This window comes from Trichechus manatus, unplaced genomic scaffold (assembly GCF_000243295.1).
Source record: "Trichechus manatus latirostris isolate Lorelei unplaced genomic scaffold, TriManLat1.0 scaffold00038, whole genome shotgun sequence".
Lineage (NCBI taxonomy): Eukaryota > Metazoa > Chordata > Mammalia > Sirenia > Trichechidae > Trichechus > Trichechus manatus.
In genome coordinates, this window is record NW_004443974.1 from 12888113 (window position 1) to 12911060 (window position 22948).

The 22948-nt window shown below is 38.5% G+C and overlaps 1 protein-coding gene across 1 annotated transcript in view; it reads left to right on the plus strand.

Annotated features, from left to right (window-relative positions):
- Positions 1–22132, plus strand: part of GLE1 (GLE1 RNA export mediator) — a 40175-nt gene extending 18043 nt beyond the window's left edge. The window contains exons 4-16 of the mRNA XM_004375722.2: positions 887–1035; positions 1267–1327; positions 1590–1844; positions 7908–8142; positions 9459–9571; positions 9735–9804; positions 13058–13200; positions 13304–13494; positions 14508–14637; positions 15560–15664; positions 17158–17240; positions 17955–18018; positions 18470–22132. Of these exons, the coding sequence (XP_004375779.1) occupies positions 887–1035; positions 1267–1327; positions 1590–1844; positions 7908–8142; positions 9459–9571; positions 9735–9804; positions 13058–13200; positions 13304–13494; positions 14508–14637; positions 15560–15664; positions 17158–17240; positions 17955–18018; positions 18470–18538 (1668 nt within the window). The 3' untranslated portion in view covers positions 18539–22132. The remainder of the gene's footprint in view (positions 1–886; positions 1036–1266; positions 1328–1589; positions 1845–7907; positions 8143–9458; positions 9572–9734; positions 9805–13057; positions 13201–13303; positions 13495–14507; positions 14638–15559; positions 15665–17157; positions 17241–17954; positions 18019–18469) is intronic.
- Positions 22133–22948: the final 816 nt, after the last annotated feature.

The window sequence follows — 22948 nt, forward strand, 5'->3', positions numbered from 1 at the left end:
GTTCTGAAGTCAGGTAGCGTGAGTCCTCCAATTTTATTCTTCTTCTTCAGTAGTGCTTTACTTAAACATACATTTACATTAAAACATACATTGTTATGAGCCCCCAACCGCTCACCCCATTCTGTGACAGCACACTCCTCCCCTCTGCACCTGATTCCCCATGAACATTCACCCAGCCCCTAACTCTCTGCCTTCCCCCCTCACCTCTGGACAGAAGCCGCCCCTTTGGTCTCTTGTATCTACTTGTCTAAGAGGCACATTCTTCATAAGTATCACTTTATGTCCCACAGTCCAGTCCAATCCCTGTCTGAAGAGTTGGCCTCGGAAATTGTTTTAGTTCTGAGGTGATGCAGAGACCAGGGGCCATGCTTTCTGGGACGCCTCCAGTCTTAGTCAGACCATTAAGTCTGGTCTTCTTACTAGAATTTGAGTTCTGCATCCCATCGTTCTACTCGTCCATCAGGGACCCTCTGTTGTGTTTCCTGTCAGGACGTTCCTTGGTGGTAGCTGGGCACCATCTAGTTCTTCTGGTCTCAGGCTGATGAAGTCTCTGGTTTATGCTGTCTCACAATTCTTAATCACATCTGCAAAGTCCCTTTTGCCATGTAAGACAAACATATTCCCAGGTTCCAGGGTTAGGACTGTCCATTCCCAGTTTATACTGAAGTAATATATACCATATTGGGTAAGTTGGAAAAGCTTCCCGAAAGAGCTGAGTTTAAACATCAACCCAAAGGAGAAAGGTGACTCTTGCAAAGGTTTTGAGATAGGAGCAGATGATCCTTTGCCCTTGCGTATCTCTGATGGTGTTAAGGACTTCTGGGAGGGTGACCCACAGAGGTAAATGAGCAGGGTACCCCCAAGAGCATGTGCTGATCCTTTTCAGGAGGGCCTGAGGCAATGGCAGGAGGAACAGGAGAGGAAGGTGCGAGCCCTCTCTGAGATGGCATCTGAACAACTGAAGAGGTTTGATGAACGGAAGGAATTGAAGCAGCATAAAGAATTCCAGGACTTACGGGATGTCATGGAGAAGAGGTGAGTCTCTGAATTGTGACTGAGAATGTTGGGTGGTCAACTGAAACCCTTACCCAAGAGGAAAGAGTTGAATTTCTGAGTCCTTATATATCAAAATAAATAGCCAGAGAAGCTTATTACCTAGAAAAATGACCAACCTTGGAAAGATGACCAATGTAAAACAAGGAAGGAGCCTTTTAGGAGGCTAATTTTAGGAAGCATCCCTGACTATTCCTCTTCTTTGTCATTCAGTACCAGAGAAGCCCTGGGGCACCAGGAGAAGCTGAAAGCTGAGCACCGACACAGAGCAAAGGTCAGCCTGGGAGGATCAGTGTGGGTGTCAGTTTGGTGCCTGTTTTTGTAACCTGCCTGAAGAGTCAGATTCTGGCAGACAGTCATCGTGGAGGACCTGGCTCAATATGTTTCTGTGTGACTGCCTTGGGGGAGTCCTTTTCCTGCTCTGGGCTCATCTGCCTGTCTGTGAAAATATCTAGCCCACAAAAGGCTTGAAGAATGTAGAAGAAGAAAGCCTAGGAGCCCCTTGGAAGAGGTAAACTTAATGGCCCTTTCTGTAGATTCTGAACCTGAAGCTGCGGGAGGCAGAGCAACAGCGCCTGAAGCAAGTGGAGCAGGAGCGACTTCGGAAGGAAGAAGGCCAGATCCGCCTGCGGAGCCTCTATGCACTGCAGGAGGAGATGCTGCACCTCAACCAGCAGCTGGACTCCTCCAGCCATCACAAAGACCTGCTCAAGATAGACCTGTCTGCCTTCTGGACCCGAGGCAATCAGCTGTGCAGCCTCATCTCAGGGATCATTCGGACAGCTTCTGAGGTGAGAGGGGCTTCAGAATGACTCTTCTCTCTTTGAAGTGGAGAACATTAAAAACAAAATTGTTTCTGATTTAAAAGTAATACGTGCATATGGTAGAAAATACTAAACATTACTTGTCATTTTCTTACCTAGAGGTAACCACTGTTAATATTTTGGTATGTTTTGTTTCTGATGTGTGTGTATTTGTTATCCCCATCCCAAATTATATAGGTGTAGTGTTTCATATCTTGGGTTAAAAAAATACATTTCTTCTGATTCCAAAACACTTCAGTTCATTCAGTAGTGTACCTGCAATGCTTATGGTAATCATTAAAATGTTACAGAAATGTATATTGTGTTTTTTAGTTAACATTGTATATTGAACATGTAATTACTATAATCATTAAAAACATTTTGATGGTTTTAACCCAGTGTTCATAGTTGCAAGTGTTGCCTTGACACGTAATAGGTATTCAGTAAACATTTGATAAACAGATAAAATTGGATACTTCCAGCATATAACCATACCAAAATTTATTGAAATACCTATTCATCATGCCTGTTGTTGAACATGTAAGTTTCTGCATTTTCACTGCTATGTATCACACTGCAGTGATATCATTTTATATACATTTTGTCTGTATTTCTGATTATTTCTTTGAGATAAATTCCTAGAAATGAATTTACTTGGTCAAAGGATTTTAAGGTTCTTGGTTCAAATCACTTCACAGAAAAATTGTACCAGTTCACTTTTACTAGCAGTATCTGGGTGCCATTTTTCACTACATACTTGGCAGTATTGGATATTACAAATTCCTTTTATCTTTGCCCTTTGAGTAATATATTTTTTGGTTATAATTTGCATTTCTTGAATTACTAGTGAGATTGAATGAAATTTTTTTCATATTTTTTAGCCTTTTATATTTATTTTGTGAATTGCATATTCTTGTCCTTAGTTCATATTTCTGTTTGAGTAATGTATTTTTAAAAAAATCATTTTATATGAGTTCTAGATATTAATGACTTTAAGCATTTATCATATTTAAGACAAGTTTATTTTTATAGTTTATGATTCCCCTTGAATTCTCTTTATGGCTTTTATTAACTTTTCTTTTTGTAAAATTTTAAACCTACACAAAAGCGGAGAGAATAACACAGTGAATCTTTATGCACCCATTACCTAGCTTCAACAAAAATCAGCACAGCAGTCTTCTTTCATTTCTACCTCCACCTGCACCTTCGGCCCCCTCAGACATATTACTTTACCCATGAAATACTTTAGTATGTGTTTCTGAAAGATTAAACTATTAACATAACCAAAATACTAACATCACGCCTAAAAAATTAATAATTTCTTTAATATGAAGTGTCTAGTCAGTGTTCAAATTTCCATGATTGTCTCAATTTTTTTTAATAATTGGTTTGAAAATTAGCATCCACACAAGATTCGAACTATTACATTTGGTTGATAAATCCCTTAAGTCTTTTAATCTCCAGATTCTACATCTTTTGTCTTTTTTTCTCTTGCCGTTTATTATTGAAGAATCTGGTTCATTTGCCCTATAAAATTTCCCACATTCTAGAGGATTGCAGAATGCAGTTGCATCCCTGTGATGTCTTTTAACATGTTCCTTTATTCTTTGTATTTCTTGTGAACTGGAAACTTCATCTAGGGCATCACTGCCCAGTAGAGATTTCTGTGGTGATGAAAATGTTCTGTATCTGTGCTGTGCAGTACAGCAGTCACTAAGTCACATGTGACTATTGAGCACTGAATTTTAATTTTTAAAAAATGTAATTAGATAAATGTTTTAAAATTAATTTAAATTTAAATAGCAACTTGTAGCTACCTTATTAGAAAGCACAGATCTAGAGGCTTGATCAAATTCAGGTTCAATTTTTTTTTTTCTTTTTGCAAGAGTACTTCATAGTTGGGACTGTATACTTATTTATTGAATCACATCAGGAGGCATGTCATATCTGATTTTCCTTCCAATTATCATGTTAAGATTGACCAGTGGCTTCAGTTATTGTCAGCCTCGACTTTCATTATAAAGATCGCTCTGAGCCTTTAGCTAAGGATTTAGCAGCCATTTCTGATCCTTACTTTTATCTGTTATTGCATTAGGGGTGGTAAAATTTCAGTTTTTCCAATTTTCTCATTTTTTCTGCATTTATTAGCTAGAATTCTTCTACTAAGAAGAAATTTTCCCTGTTAACTGTTTATCTTGAGGTACAGGAAAGGCAGGGTAAATGTTTGATTCTGTCCACTTATCGACTTTCAGAATGTGAGTTTTCTAGCCTTCATCTTAAAGTGACCAATGAGCTGTTGTTGTTTTTAATGTCATTAAGAACTTACGGATTTTTATATATTTGATGCATAATATGTTTCAATCTATTACATTTTTGTTGTGTTTTTCAGATTGCCCCATCTTTGGTCAGTGGGATCCCCTTCAAGTTGGCTCCTCTGTCCTTTTGATATGGCCCCAGTAGCGTTTGTTGTAACCGAAAGCAAATAAACTAAGATGTTCATCTTGAACATTTTCTTCCCCAGACCTGGAATTAGCCATTTCTTCAAGGAGCCCTAGTACTTTTTCAGTGGGAAAAGGTATTTAGAAATCACAGTCTAGTTATTAGGGTTTGTCATTGTTTCTAGCCCTTTTTAGTGGACAGAACTAAGAAATATCTACTTTTAAATTGAAAATACATCATTATCTCATACTAACCTTTTTCATTCAAAATATAGGATTATAGCATTTTTTACCTAACTTTTTTGATTTTATATTTGTATCACCTTCCTCCTACACTGAAAATCTTGATTCCTAAAAACATTATTTATTTTATCATACTATATATAGTATTATATATATACACACATATATATTGTATGTATATGTTGTGTATTTTATATGTATATAGTATAACATTGATGTAATTTCAGAATAATACCAATAGTAACAATATGATTGATTTCTGTGTAGTTCTTTGTGCCTTAAGGCTCTATCCCACTAGGTATGTGTAATTAAATTGCTGTTTCATTTCACATGAAAGAATTCTCTATGTTGTTAAGCTACCAGCTTCATAAATGGTAGGGCTTATTTGTTTCAGTTTTAAGAATTTTTTTCAACCAAATGAAATTTTGTTTTAAATTATGTAAAACATTTATATGGTTCCAGTGTCAGAACTACAAAACAAGGTATATTCAGAGAAGTCTAACTTCCTTCCCTTTTGCCCACCCCCCACAAAACGTTCTTGTCCTTTCTGTAAGTGATCATTTCTGTTAGCTCTTGGGTTTTGTGTCAGTTAAAACAAAAGCAAATATGTACATATGTATGTATCTCCCCCGCCCAAGATAAAAGGTAGTTTACTGTCAGCACTATTGTATGCCTTTCTTTTTTTCCACCCAACAGTATATCCTGGAGAGCACTTTTTAGCAACATACAGAATTTTCCTTATTCCTTTATATAACTGCATAGTACTCTTGTGTGAATGTACATCATTTATTCAACCATAGTTTGACATTTTTGATATAAAGAAGTTGTGGGTTTTTTTCCTTCATTTAGCCCATCTGAAATTTATTTGATGTTTGGTGGGTGACAGAGATCTTTATTTTTAAAAATAGTTATACTATTTTACCACTACCTTTCTTTCCTGATTTGTAAATACTCTCTTATCACACTAAATACTACCCTGAGATCTCTCCTGCAGTACTCATTTCTGTTTCCTTGATCTGTGTTTTTATTCTTATGCGAGGATCATCCTATTTTAATTGATGTGGCTTTATAATATCTATAGGGAAAGCTTATCATGAACTAATAGTTAGATCTTCAGACTAGAATTTACTAGACTAGAATTTTTGTCTTTATTCTTTCACTACCTTGTGTTAGTTGTTTAAAATGAGAGGTGTGAGTGATTGTAAAAGACAAAACTATCAAACATTTTTATACAACAGAGCATAGAAAACAATGGCAGAACTTCTCATTTCATCTTACAGTTCTGATAATGAAACCCTGGCACGATAGCACATAAATAAAAGAAATTTGCACGTCAGCCTTACTTACGTGCAATCTCATTTATGAGCAGAGGTTCTAGATAAAAGATTAAACCAAAACAAAATCACGATGCCATTGAGTTGATTCCAACTCGTAGTAACCTACAGATGAAAGATTAGGAAATAAAATATATTCGTGCATCAAAAGAATAATACTTTCTAACCAAAGAATTACTATTCTAAGAATAATGTAAAGCTAGTTCAATTATTATGAAATCTAGTCATAAAATTCATTTCACTAATAGGTTACGGGAGCAAAATCATGTTTACCTCACCAGATGTTGTAAAGCATATGCTAAATTTCAACATTCTTTCCTGCTTTTTAAAAAAAACTTGTAGTAAACTAAGAATAAAAGTTTATTCCTAATTAACATGGTGAAGTATATGTATACATTTAAAACTATATCTAGATATCTCATTACAGTTGGGAAAGAAAGAAAAATATACAACATTATTACTGTTCCTCAATGTTATAGAAATTTTAGCCAAAACAAGGTATTAAAAACAAATGAAGTATAAATATTCAGATGAAGAGATGCAGTTACTATCATTTGATGACAGTATGATTATCTACCTAGAATACTAAGAAAAATGAAGCTATTAGATTTTTTAATGAGACTTTAGTAATGTGACCAAAATTAAAAAATATTCCAACCAAAAAAACAGTTGAAAGTATAATGGAATATAAAATACTTAGAAATAAACCAACATGAATTGTATGACATTTACATTAAAAAGTACAAAACTTTATTGAATTTATAAAATGAGACTTGAAAAAATGGAAGAATTTACTATGTTCCTGAAACCTCAATATAGTAATCTATCAAATTTGCCCAAATCATTAAATTTAGTGAAATTCTAATGAAAATCTGTTGGACACTTCAAAAAGAATAGTAATGAAGGACGTACATTATCAAATACAAAAACATTTTCTAACACTGAAGTTAAAGCAGTTTGTACTTGTCCTAGGAACACAGCATGATTAGTGGAACAGAATAGCAATTCTAGAAAAAAAGAAATTTTATGTGGGTAATAATATATTATAAAGGCATCATTTCAAATCAGTGAGGAAAAGATGAATTATTTAGAAAGAGGACTAACCATAAAAATAGAGATTAAATTTGTACCATATTTTCATCTTATTAATTCATATTACTTAGATATTTGAATGTAAAACAAAGAAACAAAGAAATTATTAAGATCAATGGAAAAAATCTAGGTGAATATTTGTATTAAGGTAGGGAAGACCTATTTAAACATAGCAATAAAAGGCAGAAATTATAAAGGAAGAGATTGGTAGATATAAGTACATGAAAGTTAAAGACACATTACAAATTAGGAAACATACTTGCAACATATACAGCAGATAAAAATTTAATATCCTTGATTACAAAGAAGGCTCTTGCAGTTTATGGGGAAAGGGATAAATAAATCACTTTCAATTTCTACCTCCACCCACTAGTGGAAAAATTATCAAAGTACACGACGAGCAGCTTCTAAAAGCAGAAATATAATTGACCAATAAATATGAAAATAAGGTCAAGATCACCTTTAATATATAAAATGCATATTAAAACTGTTATTTTTATCTACTATATTGTTATATATATATTTTTAATTTTCATCAAAAAATCCATACTTAAATGCTGTAGATGTGATGCTAAAATTGTTATCTTCAAGAGAACAGTAAAGCAATAGGTACCAGCATATTAAATGTGGGCATTCTATTGGTGCAATTCTAGGAATTTATCCTAAGGAAATAAATATGCAAAAATGTCTATGTAAAAGTATTCATTACAGAGTTAGTTATGGTAGCAAAAAATTGGAAACAAATGTCCATTGTAAGGGGTTATTTAAATCATTTATGGTATATCCATACGGTGGTTCATTATATAGCTATTAAAAACTACGATGATGGTGGGAGTGGGTTGTGTGTGTGTGTACTATAATTATTGACTTGTCTGAGGTATGATTTAGCCCCACAAGGATGCCTAGGGAATGGTCACTAAGCTCTGCCTCTGTCACTCTGGCAGAATGACTTTCCTACAGCAGAGGACCAAGCTATGGCTGAGCAAGCTCTGCAGGAAATGCAGGACCTCCTTACAAACTTGCAGCAGGAGATCACCAGAGCCTGTGAAGACAAGCGAAGGCAGGATGAAGAGGAGGCTGTCCAGGTAAAACAGCAAGAATCACAGGCGCAGCAGAGGCCAGAGGTCCAGAAAGAGTCCCCAGCTCCCAGCCAGGGCCCAGGAGGGAAACAGAATGAAGGTGGGTTTTGGTTTGGTGTGGATGTGGTCCTTTAAATCAGTATACATTTTAGAATGTGAAAGGAAACAGAAATGCATTTTGAATATTATGTTAAGCTACAGGACAATTAACCAACCAGGACCTTTATATAATGTATTACATTCAGTTTTCCATGATACGGGGTCTGACATCAGATTCTAATACTTTTTAGGAGGACCTGAAATTCTGTATAATTCTAGTAGGATATATTGTTCCAAGTATTGCTGCTGAATGTTTTATTTTTATTTTTTATTGTTGTAATTAAATGAAGTTTACATTTCAAGTTAGTCTCCCGTACAAAAAAAAATTTTTTTTTTTTTACTTACATTGTTATGAGACCCCAACCGCTCACCCCATTCTGCAACAGCACACTCCTCCCCTCCTGATTCCCCACGAACATTCAACCAGCTCCTAACTCTCTCTGCCTTCCCATCTCACCTCTGGACAGAAGCTGCCCCTTTGGTCTCGTATCTACTTGACTAAGAGGCACATTCTTCACAAGTATCGCTTTATGTCCCACAGTCCAGTCCAATCCCTGTCTGAAGAGTTGGCCTTGGAAATTGTTTTAGTTCTGGGATGATAGAGATTCCAGGGGCCATGCTTTCTGGGGTGCCTTCAGTCTCAGTCAGACCATTAAGTCTGGTCTTCTTATTAGAATTTAAGTTCTGCATCCCATTGTTCTACTGCTCCATCAGGGACCCTCTGTTGTGTTCCCTGTCAGGACGTTCATTGGTGGTAGCCAGGCACCATCTAGTTCTTCTGTTCTCAGGCTGATGAAGTCTGGTTTATGTGGCCCATTCTATCTTTTGGGCTAATACTTTCCTTGTGTCTTTGGTGTTCTTTGTTCTCCTTTACTCCAAGTGGTTGGGACCAATTGATGCATCTTAGATGGCCGCTTGCAAGCTTTTAAGACCCCAGACGCCACTCACCAAAGTAGGATGCAGACATTTTCTTAATAAGCTTTATTGCTGCTGAATGTTTTAAATAAATACGTATGTTCATTTAATACATATGAGAATCAGTGTGGCATAGTGGCTGAGAATGCTGGCTCTGGAGCCCAAATCAGTGGGAATCTAGTTCTTCTGCTTACTAGCTGTGTGATGTTGGATAAATCATTTAACTTTTCTGTACCTGTTTTCTTATCTATAAAACGAAGTTAATTATAGCATCTACCTCATGGGGTTACTGTGACAGTAAAAGCAGTTAAGACATATATAAAGTGATTAGAACAGTACCTGGCCCATATTAAGTGTTCAGTAAATTCTAGCTATTATTCAAGCCTCTCTTTTATTCCTCAGATCTCCAGCTGAAAGTACAAGACAGTACGATGCAGTGGTACCAGCAGCTGCAGGATGCTTCCAGTCAGTGTGTGTTGGCCTTTGAGGGACTGACCAGCAGCAAGGACAGTCAGGTAGGGGAGAGATATACACTGGGAATTCTCTGGGCCTGAGAATACTCCCCAAAGCCTCACATCCCAGAAAAATGTAACTGGCGTATCACATTCCCTTATCCTAAGTGGCATCTTCTCATCTCTTCAAAACACTATCTGCCTTCTCACTGTTCTCTTCTGGCAGACCAAAAAGATAAAGATGGACCTCCAGAAGGCTGCCACCATCCCAGTGAGCCAAATTTCCACCATTGCAGGTTGGTTAGAAGGATTAAGAACATGACTCTTTACTTCATTTTATTTTTTAAGACTCTAGATCTTTTTATCTGTAAGCTTCCTATAAACAGTATGCTTGAACAAATGTTAATAATTGGAACGGGTATATATGTTATTTGCATCCTATTTTACTTTCCTTTGTTTCCTCTTCAGTGCATAGAACATAATCAATACATGTGTGTTGATTCATTTTTAATAAACAATACATCAATAGTTCTTAGGATGGCTCAAAGTTACTGCTGCAAATGTAGCTAAGGGACCCTAGGATATGGCTTATATTCTTTGCTTTTTTTCTTGCAACATTAGCTTTTCCAGACTTGAAGCCTGCCTTGTTAATGCTTTAGGACCTACTTCTTTTCTCTCTAGAGACAGATTTAGAGAATGAAAACCAGACAGGGAAAAAAGATCCTTCTCTCCCTTTTTCTTTAGAACCAGAGGCTTATTTTCTGGAGCTCCAGACCTAGAAGCCTCGAAATTACAGACTGTGCTGCCAAGTGGCTAGGGGAATGTGTACAACTGGAAAGCTTCTCTGACTTATTCTGAGTCCTGATTCCCCCATTGAACTTGCATTTATTGTTGCCTAAAAAATATAGGAAAGCTGACGGTTCTGCCCGGGGAAGGTTATATGACAAAATTTACATATCACTTTGCTGCCTGAAATTCTTCCTGCTACAGGGCAAGGTATAAATAAACAAATACGTATCACTTTCTGGAATTTGAAGTGCAGTTTCCTTTGATAGGAACAGCAAAGGGAGAGATTGATAGCCATTCCAAACCTTTAGTATGTACTCTCCGCAAGCTTATCCTGGATCCTTACCCTCTGATTGACATCAGACAACCTTTCCTCCTCCTCCTTCAGGAAAATGGAGACATCAGGTGTGAGATCCTCAGATCCTGCTCCTTCCACCTATACATAGCTGTGTTTTCATACCATCTTTACCTCCTAGTCTCCTTTTCGGTAGATGGTAAGGTGTCCTTCCTGATCACACTTACCCTTCCGCCTCTGCCTGTAGTCTCATCCCCTCCCATCTCCATTGACTTTGTTTCACATTTAATACCTTTCTCTTCTGTTTACTGCAATTACTCTCTTTTACAGGCTCCTTTTCCTCAGTCTTTAAACATGCTGAGTCACTGACATCCTAAAATACTTTTCTCTTGATTTTATATCTTCTGATTATTTTCTGATCTCACTCACATTTGTATTTGGCACTGTTGATTACTCCCTTCTTTCTGAAACTCTATGCTACTTCGGTTTCCATGGCAGCATTACTTTCCAGGTTCTCCTCCTACCTTTCTGACTCTTCTTTCTCTTTTTTGTGTTCTTCAGTCTCTTACTTACACCTTAATTGTAGGGACTCATTCCTACCCCACTGTTCTTTTCATTCTGTATACCCCCATGGCATTAAATACTCCCTGTATGTATGTATGATTCCCAAATCTACCTCTGGTTCATTCTTCTTCCCTGAAGTAAAGGTTCTTTAGCTCCAGCTACCTCAAAGACATCTCTCCCTAGATGTCTCTCAGATGCTTCAAGTTTAATGTGTTCAAATATAAACTCATCATCTTCCTTATGCCTGCTTTTTTCTCCTGCTTTTCTGAAGTAGCACCTTAGCTAGAAACCTGGGAGTAGCTCCGTGACTGCTTCCTGTGTTTCACTCTCCACATCTAATTACTCTCTAGTTTTGCTGTTTTTCATTTTTCTCTGTATTTTTTGACTATGTCCCTTTGTTTCCATCATTATTATAAGTCCTTTAAGACCTTACAGTCCAGTTAGACCGGAGCATGCTCTGGAGTTAGTGCTCAGTAAATGTTGAATAAGTGAGAGAAGAAGATGACCTATTTCCTGTCTCTTTAAGAAAGGTGGATGTCCACAGGCAGATAGATTTGGAAGAGAATTTAAATTAGGATACGTTTCTGGTGTGGCAGATGGGAAGTGGGATGCCGTTTCATGCATAGGGTTGGGAACTAATTTTCCCAACTGAAAAGGAGTGGAGAGGACTGGGGTTGGGAGGCAGGGATTCAGCCAGTGGAGTCCTTTGAAACCTTCTGTAAAGTAGTAATAGAGTGTGACTTAGTAGGAATATAAGTTAGATAAATTTTTATGGAAATGTGCATATTTTAACATCCCAGTAAGGTTTGGGTCTCTTTCTGTTTTTCTTGGATTCTTAGCCTTTTTTCTTGTTTCTATGGTATCTCATTATTTAGTTCTTGGTTCCTTTCTGCCTTTGTTACTTCCTAAGAAATGTGGTTGGCTTTTTTTTTTTTTTTTTAAATGGAATTTAACAGTGATTTAGAGAGAATATTTCTGAGACTTGTAACATTTCTTGAAGTATTTAGGAACTTGACAGGGTGTTTCTAAACTGGAGATGCTGTGTTAATTAAAACTTTGATTGCAGGTGATGGAAATTAATTCAGGTCTGCTTATGCAAAAAAAAAAAAAAAAAAAAGACATTTATCCTAAAGATAAAGGGGTGTTTCATAGAGTCTAATGGCATGAATGGATTTAGGTCTCAGGAGCTAGAAACTTTAGGGTCCTTTTTCTCTCTCATTTCATCTTCCCTCTGCACATCTCCATCCTTACTTTATAGACTGCTGTTCCTTGGTCCACGTGGCAGGCGCAAGGGGACTGCCCCATTGCCCATGAGTCTGTGTTGCAGGGCCAGCCACTTCAAGGAATTGGCTCTCAGTCAATTGGCTGATTGCCTCAGCTTGACTATCCCTAATGTTAACAGTGGCTGGTGTGGGGATGGGACACACAGGATCTTGTAATACAAATATTGCTGTTAGGAACTCATTACTGTGTCACTGAGAGAGACAGGTGAAGGTGGGGAGAATTGTGAGATAGGAAGATTCTTTACTTTAGAAGTTTTCTCCTAGACATGCGAATTACTCCTATAGGATATCAACCACAGCCCTTGGGGATCTGTACGTACAACACCTGTTTCTATATTATTTATCTCTTTGTTTTCAGTGTCAGTTTCTGAATTATTTCATTCCCAAATAGATTGTAAGCTCCTTTGGAATAGTACCATGACTTACATTCTTTTGCATCCCCCACAACGTGTATTTGATTGTCATATTTTTCTGCATTTATGTTTTGTCTTTAGGCTCTGAACCTCTCTGTAGGGCTGGATAGCTGGATTTATATAGATACCTTGCTATTACGATGATGAAAAGGAGATTGATCTGTAGTTGTATCTTTTGCGGCTGTAACTTTGTCTCTATCATACCCAGGCTCGAAGCTGAAGGAAATCTTCGACAAGATCCACAGCTTGCTCTCTGGAAAACCTGTTCAGTCTGCTGGACGCTCTGTGTCTGTCACACTTAACCCACAGGGACTGGACTTTGTCCAATACAAACTGGCAGAGAAATTTGTGGTGAGGGACCTTGTTGCCAGAGGCATGGAAAGAAGAGGTTGGTGTACAGTATTTAAACCTTTCTCAGATATTGACTTAAAACTGTACCCATCTCTGTTGCCAGAAACAAGGAGAGGAAGAGGTAGCCTCTCATCATGAAGCAGCATTCCCCATCGCAGTTGTGGCATCTGGGATCTGGGAACTCCACCCTAGAGTGGGGGACCTCATTCTTGCTCATCTACATAAGAAGTGTCCTTACTCAGTTCCTTTCTATCCACCTTTCAAGGAGGGAATGGCTTTGGAAGACTATCAGAGGTAGAGTTGTTTTTCTCCTTACTCACTATCCCTAGGGTGATTGATGAAATATAAATAGAATTGGGATTCTTTTCCCTTCCTTCTCACAGGTTCTCTTTTTGTCCCTTGAATGTTCTCATACCAGTAATCAATATAGTTTGGGGAGCAGAGGTGGTTCAGTGGTAGAATTCTTATCTTCCATGCAGGAGACCCAGCTTTGATTCCCGGCCACGCACCTCAAGCGCAGCCACCACATGTCTCTCAGTGGAGGCTTGTCTTGCTGTGATGCTGAATAGACTTCAGCAGAGCTTCCAGACTAAGACACATTAGGAAGAAAGGCCTGGTGATATAATGCTGCAAAATCAGCCAGTGAAAACCGTATGGATCACTCAGTCCGATCCTATTGCACATGAGGTCACCAGAAGCTAACAACAGTCAATATAGTGTAGTGGAAAGAATATTGGATCTAGAATCTATAGGTCTTCAAATTTTATCCCTGCTTTGTCATTTCATAGCTTTGCAAAAATGGGTAAATCATTTAACCTCTTTAAGCATCATTTTCCTTATTTGTAGATAAGGGTAATGATGTCCATTGCCTCCTGTGAGTTTACCTGTGAATTTACCTCACAGGGCTTAGGTGAAGTACTATTTAGATAGGAGCCCTGTTGGTTAAGCACTCAGCTGCTAACCCAAAGGTCTGCATTTCAAACCCACCAGCCGCTCCAAAGGAGAAAGATATGTCTGTTTGCTACCATAAAGATTATAGCCTTGGAAACCCTATGGGGCAGTTCTTCTCTGTCTTATACGGTCACTATGAATCAGAATCAACTTGAGGGCAGCAGGAAAAATTTAGATAATGGCTATAAGTGCTTTGTAAACAGAGTATTCTACAGATGTAATAATATGTAACCTTGTACTAATAATAATGCTAAAAGTAATAAAAATATGTTGTTACTTTTAGCCATAAAAAAGTAATCTCTGATTTGTTACCCTCACTTTGGCTTTGTCACATTGAATTCTTTTCTTCCACATAGGATGCTTGGCTACCAAGTAAAGGATTCCAAAATGGAACAGCAGGACAACTTTCTAAAACGCATGTCTGGGATGATCCGTCTCTATGCTGCCATCATCCAGCTCCGGTGGCCATATGGAAACCGACAAGAGGTAGGTAGAAAAGGTTTACTATCAATAATGAGAGGTTGGACCAGAGTCTGTATTAGTGTTCTCCATCAGCAAGAAAAGTTTATCTTCTTTCAGAGAGGGCAATCTAAGGTGAGGTAAGAGGTATATCTCACCTTGTAAGGTGAGAAGTATATTTCTACTTTATAGATGCTCTTTACAGAAGTTGATGTTGATTATTAGGAAACTTCTTTGGATCATCAGAGTCATTTGTTCAAGGGCTGATTCTTTTTATAAAGACCTGGATTCATAACAGAGTCTTTCAGAGGAGAATCTGTTAGAAATTCATCATTAAGATTAGAAGATTTTATTAGAAGAGGAATAAGCAAGAAACTGGCATATAAAGAGCTAGTTGGGGCTTAGAGGCCATCTAGTTCATGTACTTTACCTTGCAAATGGACAAGTGCAGGCTCAGAAAGCTGTAGTGATACACAGCTGTTAATGACAGAGCCACGACTGGCATACAGGGCTTTGACCTGCCAGCCCTGTTCTCTCAGGGAATGCTGGTTAGAGGGACTGAGAAGTTAATGGATTTAGAAACCTGAAGAGAAAGGAATACAAGTTGATTGAATCCAGGAAGTTTTTATTGTATACCTCCTATGGCCCAGGCTGTACTGATGTGCCAAGAATAATAAATAAAATGTATATAAGGGTAACTGTTGGCCTGTGAGTCTCTGAACTGACACACATGTATTGAAGGAATCCTATAAAGAATGTATGGGAACCAATGTACTGGAACATTTAAAAACAGAGTTCTATTAGCTTTTTTGTTTCTGCCCTTTGACAGGTGCTTGGTTTAGATGATCTGAGGTCCATGCCCACTTGGTAATGGCTGCATGATGACATTGGGAGTTTAGATCTCTGAATAAAATGAGATCAAATCATGACCAAGTTTCTTTCCTCCCAGATTCACCCTCATGGCTTAAACCATGGCTGGCGCTGGTTGGCACAGATCTTAAACATGGAGCCCCTGTCAGATGTGACAGCCACCCTACTCTTTGACTTCTTGGAGGTATGTAATGCAGTTATTACATAAGAGAAAGCCAGTGGTTAAAGCAGTCTTGGGCCACTGGATGACATGAATGGGGAAACATAATAGAAATAAAACCTGTTGCCTTCGAGTCGATTCCGACTCATAGCAACCTTATAGGACAGAGTACAACTAGCCCATAGGATTTCCAAGGAGCAACTGGTGGATTTGAACTGCTGACCTTTTGGTTAGCAGCTGAGCTTTTAACCACGGCACCACCAGGCCATTATAGAAATGGAATCATACATTTTTTTCCTTAGCTCTAAGACAAACCTGGAGCCCTCGTGGCACAGTGTTTAAGAGCTTGGCTGCTTACCAAAAGGTTGGCAGTTCAAATCCACCAGCTGCTCCTTGGAAACCCTATGGGGCAGTTCTGCTCTGTCCTATAGGGTCACTGGGAGTCGGATTTGACTCGATGGAAATGGGTTTTTTTACGGGTAAGGCAAACCTAGCTTTTGCTTTTTTCTTCCAACTGTACTTCTCTGTGTAGATATCTTTTCATTTCAAAGAACAGAAAACTGTGTATCTTAGCATAAGTAAAAAGGAGAATTTGTTTTAGCAATGGAGAAGTGACCCCAGAATGAAGGTAGGATGCTCAGTTAAATCTCATGAGGGCCTGGAACCAGGAACTAGCATGTCACTAGGCACCAAGATAGTCTCTCTTTGGGGCCACATGACCTTTCATATCTGTTCTCCTTGCAAGTTACCTCATTCTTGCTCAGTAGGCCAATTTTCTCTATTTCTCTGTACACAGAGTAGAAGACGGCCACCCTGGACTATATCACTCTCAGCCTCAGTGTAGTCACTCAAATGGTTAGAGGGACTGAGAAGTTAGCATCTCCCTGTTCTGATTCCTAATTTCCAGGAAAGAAAATATGATTAGCCCACGAGTCAGTTATCTCCCCCATTCCAAATGCTCTATTCAGTCCTGTTGGCTTATGGAGGACCACTATTATAGGGAGAAGGTAAAGGTTTCTATGGAAAGGAGACATTTCTTAAAGAAGAAAGGCAGGCAAAATGTAATAGCAAATCTGGGACCATTTAGCCTATAATGCCAATAGTTCCTAGTCACCTTCATAGTTCCTGAAGTCACAAAACATTAATAGTGATCCTGAATCATTGAGAACACGAGTAGTATTCTGTATACTGTACTTAACTAAGGTTGGGAGGTATATCATACCTTTAGAAAAGTTTCTATTACTAGAGTAAAATAAAATTAGGTAAATCAATTTGCTTTAATCTTCTGGTTTTCTGAACTACTTGGCCATCTGGCAGGCTGGCTAAATGGGGGTATTGCCATATACAGAAGAGTGCTTTAGTAGAGAGTTGGATTTTTCCATTTAAATCCCTTGGTTAGCTGGCTAAGTGGCATTGTAACTGAAATATAGAGATGAAAGGCAAAGGACTGATTGTGGGTCTCTTCTATGAGTGTGAATTTTCATTTTCTGTTCTGACAGTGCCTAATTTCCCTGTAGGTGTGTGGCAATGCCCTCATGAAGCAATACCAGGTCCAGTTCTGGAAGATGCTACTTCTCATCAAAGAAGACTACTTCCCCAGGTATTAGACTTGTTGAGTAGATGACGGGGGGTTCAATAGGTAAAACTTATTTAACTAGGCATTAGAGACCCTTGGGTGCTGTTACTTATTGTTTTTAACTCAGGTCAAAAACATCTGTATTAAGTATGACATCTTCCTATTCCTGTTCTCCTCTTCTTTGATATTTGAATATATTCTTTTGAACTCTAATTACAGTATTTCTTAAATATTGTTGGCTAAACAAACAAAAACAAATTAAGAAATCCTTGGATTAAGATACCTGGTGTTTTTTGACTCTCTACCCTTTTTCCAGCTCCCCAGATAATAACCTGGAGTGGTGATTTCATGTAGTCATGAATTAAACCTAAGAGTCAAGTCCCCTGAACAAATCAGTTGTAATTTATCAACCAGTTTGCTTGACGTTGGTGTGGCATTTGCCTCTAAGTACCCTTCACTTTTCCTTTCAGTTTATTGACATTTCAAGTTGGGGTCGGGGAGGCCTTGGCAAAACCCACCCCACCTGATCACGAAGACTTTGGAAATGAACAGTGCTCTTTTCTTGTTTATCACCTTATTTGAAAAGGTTAGGACTATTTGGAAGAACAACGGCGTCCTTGGTCTAAAAGACATCTCTCTAAGTCATTTGATCAACCCCTTCACTCCAGATCAACAATGTGCGTTAACTCCTCTCCAAAAGGTAGGTTTGATTCATGTGTCTCTTTTCTCTCCTTGTAGAATTGAAGCCATCACAAGCTCAGGACAGATGGGTTCCTTCATACGCCTCAAACAGTTCTTGGAGGTAAGATACCCTTAGATCAACCTGTCCCAAGCTGTTGTTGGTCTGGCATGCAAATGTGTCTGACAAGTCTTAGACCGTTAGACTTTGATTGCAACCCCTTCCTCTTAGTTTTCAGAGCCCCCCCCTTTTTTTTAATTTTTAAATTTTTTTGCATACAAAAACTTATACATACATTGTTATGTGACTCTAATTGGTTTCCCCATACTGTGACAGCACACTTCTCCTTTCCATCCCTGATTTCCCATGTCCATTCAACCAGCTCCTAACCCTCTCCGCCCTCCCATCTCACCGCCGGACAGAATGAGCCCTCTTTTTTTGTCCACAATTCTCCCTTAACCTTTGGACTAAGGGCTGCCCTTTCATCATCTTCCTACATATCGTTCCCCTGTTAAGTGTTAGAAGCAGTGTTAATCAGAAAGTCATTCTCTTTTCTTCATCTTTCCATGACCAGAAATGTTTGCAGCGCAAGGAGATTCCTCTCCCCAAGGGCTTTCTGACATCTTCCTTCTGGCGCTCCTGATGTCAGCTCCATCATCGCCCATCGTCACTATTATGTTGCTCAATTTACAAAGAGACAATAATAAAACAACTGAAGACGGCTGTATTTGGGAGAAGTCATGTCAGATTTAGAAATCTATCAGTATATGTTTTTATATACTTGTATTGTATGGCCAGGAGAGGGGATTTTCATGGGTCACAAAATCTAGGAGGTCCCTTAGTAGATTTGGTAGCTTCTCAAGAGGTTCACATGAGAGCGTAAATTGTATTGGCCTTACTCAGTTCTGTGAAGGTTATTAGAAATTATGAGAAGAGGTGTTTAGCACTTACTCTTATCCTTTATTTCCTTTGTCTCTAGTATATTTCAGAAAATAGGTGATAACTTTATTTAACTCTCAGCTGGAGTCCACCACTTTCACTCTTCTTCCCACCCCTATTCAAATGAATTCCCAGGAAGAGCAAAGACTCATGAGGTCCCCCTTTAAAATGTACTTTAATAGTTGAGGACCAAATCTTTACATGCAAGTTTGGGTTATGGTTGGTTTGCCTTCCTCAGCTTGTGAAGTAGATGTAAATTCAGGGGAAAAGTGTTATGTAGACATGGACTACAGCCAGACTGCATCAGGGATGGCTGAGTGTCTGGGATTAGGACTGTTAACACGTGTTATGTTGAACTAAGAAGCACTGTTTGTTCTCTTAATGGATGCTAGGGATGCATGACCCAGGGTAGGTACCTATTTTTTTGTTTTTCAGTTTCCAGTAAGATGGGCTGAGATGGAGCTTTCAACATTATACATGACCTGAACATCTATAAGTAATGAATCAGGGTTAAATAAGGATGTTAGGGAGGAATTGAAACTGCATTACCATTTTTCACATGTTCTGAATAATGAAAGATGATAAATTTGCCTGACGAAAGCCACTGAAAAATCCAGAGCTTGGCTATTCAGCTAAGAGATGAGGTTTGTTTTATCAGAGGCAGCAGCCATGGATGTTTTCCTCTATGCTAAATGTCATGTATTTGGGTGGGTGTGTATGTGGGTGGGCGGGTGTTCACTATACTCTGGAGTGACTTAAAGTCACCCATTCTATGAATTGTTGACTGCAGTGCCAAAAATTGAGTAATAAAGCTTGATCTTTTTAAAACCCACTGCTGACATATAGTTGGTTCAGTATGATGAATTTCCTGTGCCTTGAGCTATGTAAATCATTAGCGTCATGGCAGTGCACAAGACTAGGTATGTAGTATGCATTTTTCCTCTTTTTTTTTTTTTTTGTCTTCTTGATCTTCACCTTGGACAAATTGTTTCTTTTTCTGTCATTCCTTTTTTGGAAGTATGCAGCAATAAGTGACCCTATTTTATCTAGGAGACGTGATAGTATTAAAGTCTTTTAACGTAGACAATGGAATGAACACTGTGGAAGGAGTCAGGAGACCTGTGCTCAATTCACTTTTAGGTTTTGTGGCCTTGGGTAGGTCATTTACCCTCTCTGAACCTCAGTACCCCCACCCCCCACCTGTAAAACTAAAGAATTGGACTAGTCACTAGATCAGTAGTTTTGAAATTGTTCTCTGTAGCAGTGTCTTAGGACTGAGCTTCTCAGCTGGCGTGTTAATGACGCGCTGATCTTAAGCCCATGGGGTTCCCAGAAGTGGCCTTCAATAGACGGAGCCCCCAGGCCAGCTGACATTTTCACTTTTTCTCTTTACCTGTGCCTTACAAATAGCATCATTTTCTGTGTGTATCATGTAAGGGAACAGATTGGGAAGTACCAACTTAAGGAAGAGAGGGGTGTTGAGTGTTGCATTGACATGGCTCAGCCCTACCGTCAGTGAACGTACGGAGGTTTTGTGCAGATTAGAAAAAGGCATCCCTTCCTTCAACATACTGCTTCCATCTGCTGGAATATTATCTTACTAATAATTATAAAAATCTATGATACTGGGAGGTATGTGGTACCCATTAGAGTTGTGCAGTTCACATTTTACACAGCCATTAAGTGGGGCCCTAATGGAGCTCTGGGATCCTCTCTGCCGTAACATTTCTGCCTTATGTGCTTTATATATTTGGGTTCCATGTAAGATTATATATGGGAAAAAGTTCTACTGCTAAAAATGAAATGTGAAAAATCACTGGACAAAGTGATCTCTAAAGTCACTTCCACTTTGAATTTCTACCACCCCACAGAAAACACCTCTCATAATATTTGAATATTCTTTCTCTAGATATAATTAACAGTCTTGCATATGTCATTCGATGTTTGGTATTCTTCATGAATCTCAACAGTAAACCAAGAAAGGAGAACACTTGGGAGGCCAGGTTTTTGATAACTCACTGACAGTGTCACCCTCATAGATAATGATTCTAGCGGATAAGATGTAACTCCTGATGGGTAGTAGCATCAGATTATTTAAAGTAGAATACTAAGGGCAGCATTTAGTTTTTAATTCTAGTACTTTCAAGCTTGACCTCATTTCTCAGGCTGAGTGCCCATATTTTTGTCATATCATTGTCCTACATCATCTTAAAGCAAACTTGATGAATTGAAAATTCCAGTAAGACAGAAACTCTACACATCCCTTGTATAGAAGAAATGAATTGTTCTTCTGGGGATTTCCCACCCAGGCCCTAGGAGCCTTCTACTTCTCAAGCTTCCTATGATGATAGCAGTGACATAATTAGGTTTGGATGTCTTATCTCAGTGCCAGGACAGCCAAAATGGAGCCACAGAACTTCTTACAGATGCCTTGTCAGAGCTGGTCATTCACCTGCCTTTCCTCTGTTCCGTCTAATAAATCCCTGGTATTAGATTTCCTGTGGACCTGTAGAAAGCAGATGAGTTGTAGACCTCCACCTCTATGATTAATTTACAAAAACATCCACTATATAGGAACTTATCCTCTAGTTTACAACCAGGCTCTATTTTATTTTTTTAATATCAGTTTACACAGATTTATGTATTCAAGAAACTTTTTTTAAACTCCTTCGGGATGCTTATATTAAATGCAACACATGGTCCTGGATTGGAACCTGGACCAGAAAAAAAGAATTTTCGTTTTTTGCTATGAAGAACCTTGGGATAATATGCAAAACTTGAATAAAGTCTATATTAGGTAATAGTATTAAGTCAACATTAATTTCATGATAGTCATAATTGTACTATGGTTATGAAAATAAATGTCCTTGCTCTTAGGAGATATGCATGGAAGTACTTAGGGATAAATGGACATATCTGCAACATATTCTCAAATGGTTCAAGGGGAAATACATCAAATACATATACATACATAGAATGATAAAGCAAACAGTAAAATGTTAACAACTGGGGAATCTGGGTGAAGGGTATATGGAAGTTCTTTCTACTATTCATGTAACTTTTATGTAAATTAAAAATTATTTCAAAATTAAAAGATACTCCTTTCCCTCCCCCCTCAAAAGAAAAAGATTTTTACTTTTCAGAAAAAGTTCTGATGAGATAACAAAATCGAACTCCAGCACCTACAACCCTGAAAGGAAGACCCTGGTGGCTAAGGAAGGAGCCCTGCTGGTGCAGTGGTTAAAGCTCTCGGCTGCTAACTGAAAGGTTGGCAGTTTAAAACCACCAGCCGCTCCATGGGAGAAAGATGTGGCAGTCTGCTTCCGTAAAGATTTACAGCCTTGGAAACCCTACGGAGCAGTTCTGCTCTGTCCTATGGGGTCGTTAGAGTCAGGATTGACTCCATAGCAATGAGTTTTTGGTGGCTAAGATTACCTTGAAGCCATCAACCTACAGTAGGGATGGAAAGTCAACTCTAAATGTGCTTTGCAAAGTGTTTCCTACTTAAAGGGAAATAAGTGACATGGAGGGTAGAATTTTAATTCAATTGAGAATGTGATAATAAGTACTTAGAGTACTTGACTGAGCAAAAAGCTATGGAAGCACAGTAGATAGATTCATTTTCAACAAGGGTAACTTTTCCCAGAGTGTTTTTCTGCAGGATCCTAAGAAAAGGGTTGTGTACTCAAGAAAAGGTTTAAACACAGAAGACAACATTCTTTGATGGTTACGAGGATGGTGAGGGAGGGTGGGGGTTATTCACTAACTAGATAGTAGACAAGTATTAGGTGAAGGGAAGGACAGCACACACTAGAGCGGAAGTCAGCACAACTGGACTAAACCAAAGCTAAGAAGTTTACTGAATACAGTCAAACACTTTGAGTGATAGAGTAGCAGGGGTAGGGGTCTGGGGACCATGCTTTCAGGGGCCATCTAGGTCATTTGGCATCACAAAGCTTATTAAAATGTTCTGCATCCTACTTTGGTGAGTGGTGTCTGGGGTCTTAAAAGCTTGCAGGCGGCCACCTAAGATGCATCAATTGGTCCCAACCACCTGGAGTAAAGGACAATGAACACCAAAGACACAAGGAAAGTATTAGCCCAAGAGACAGAA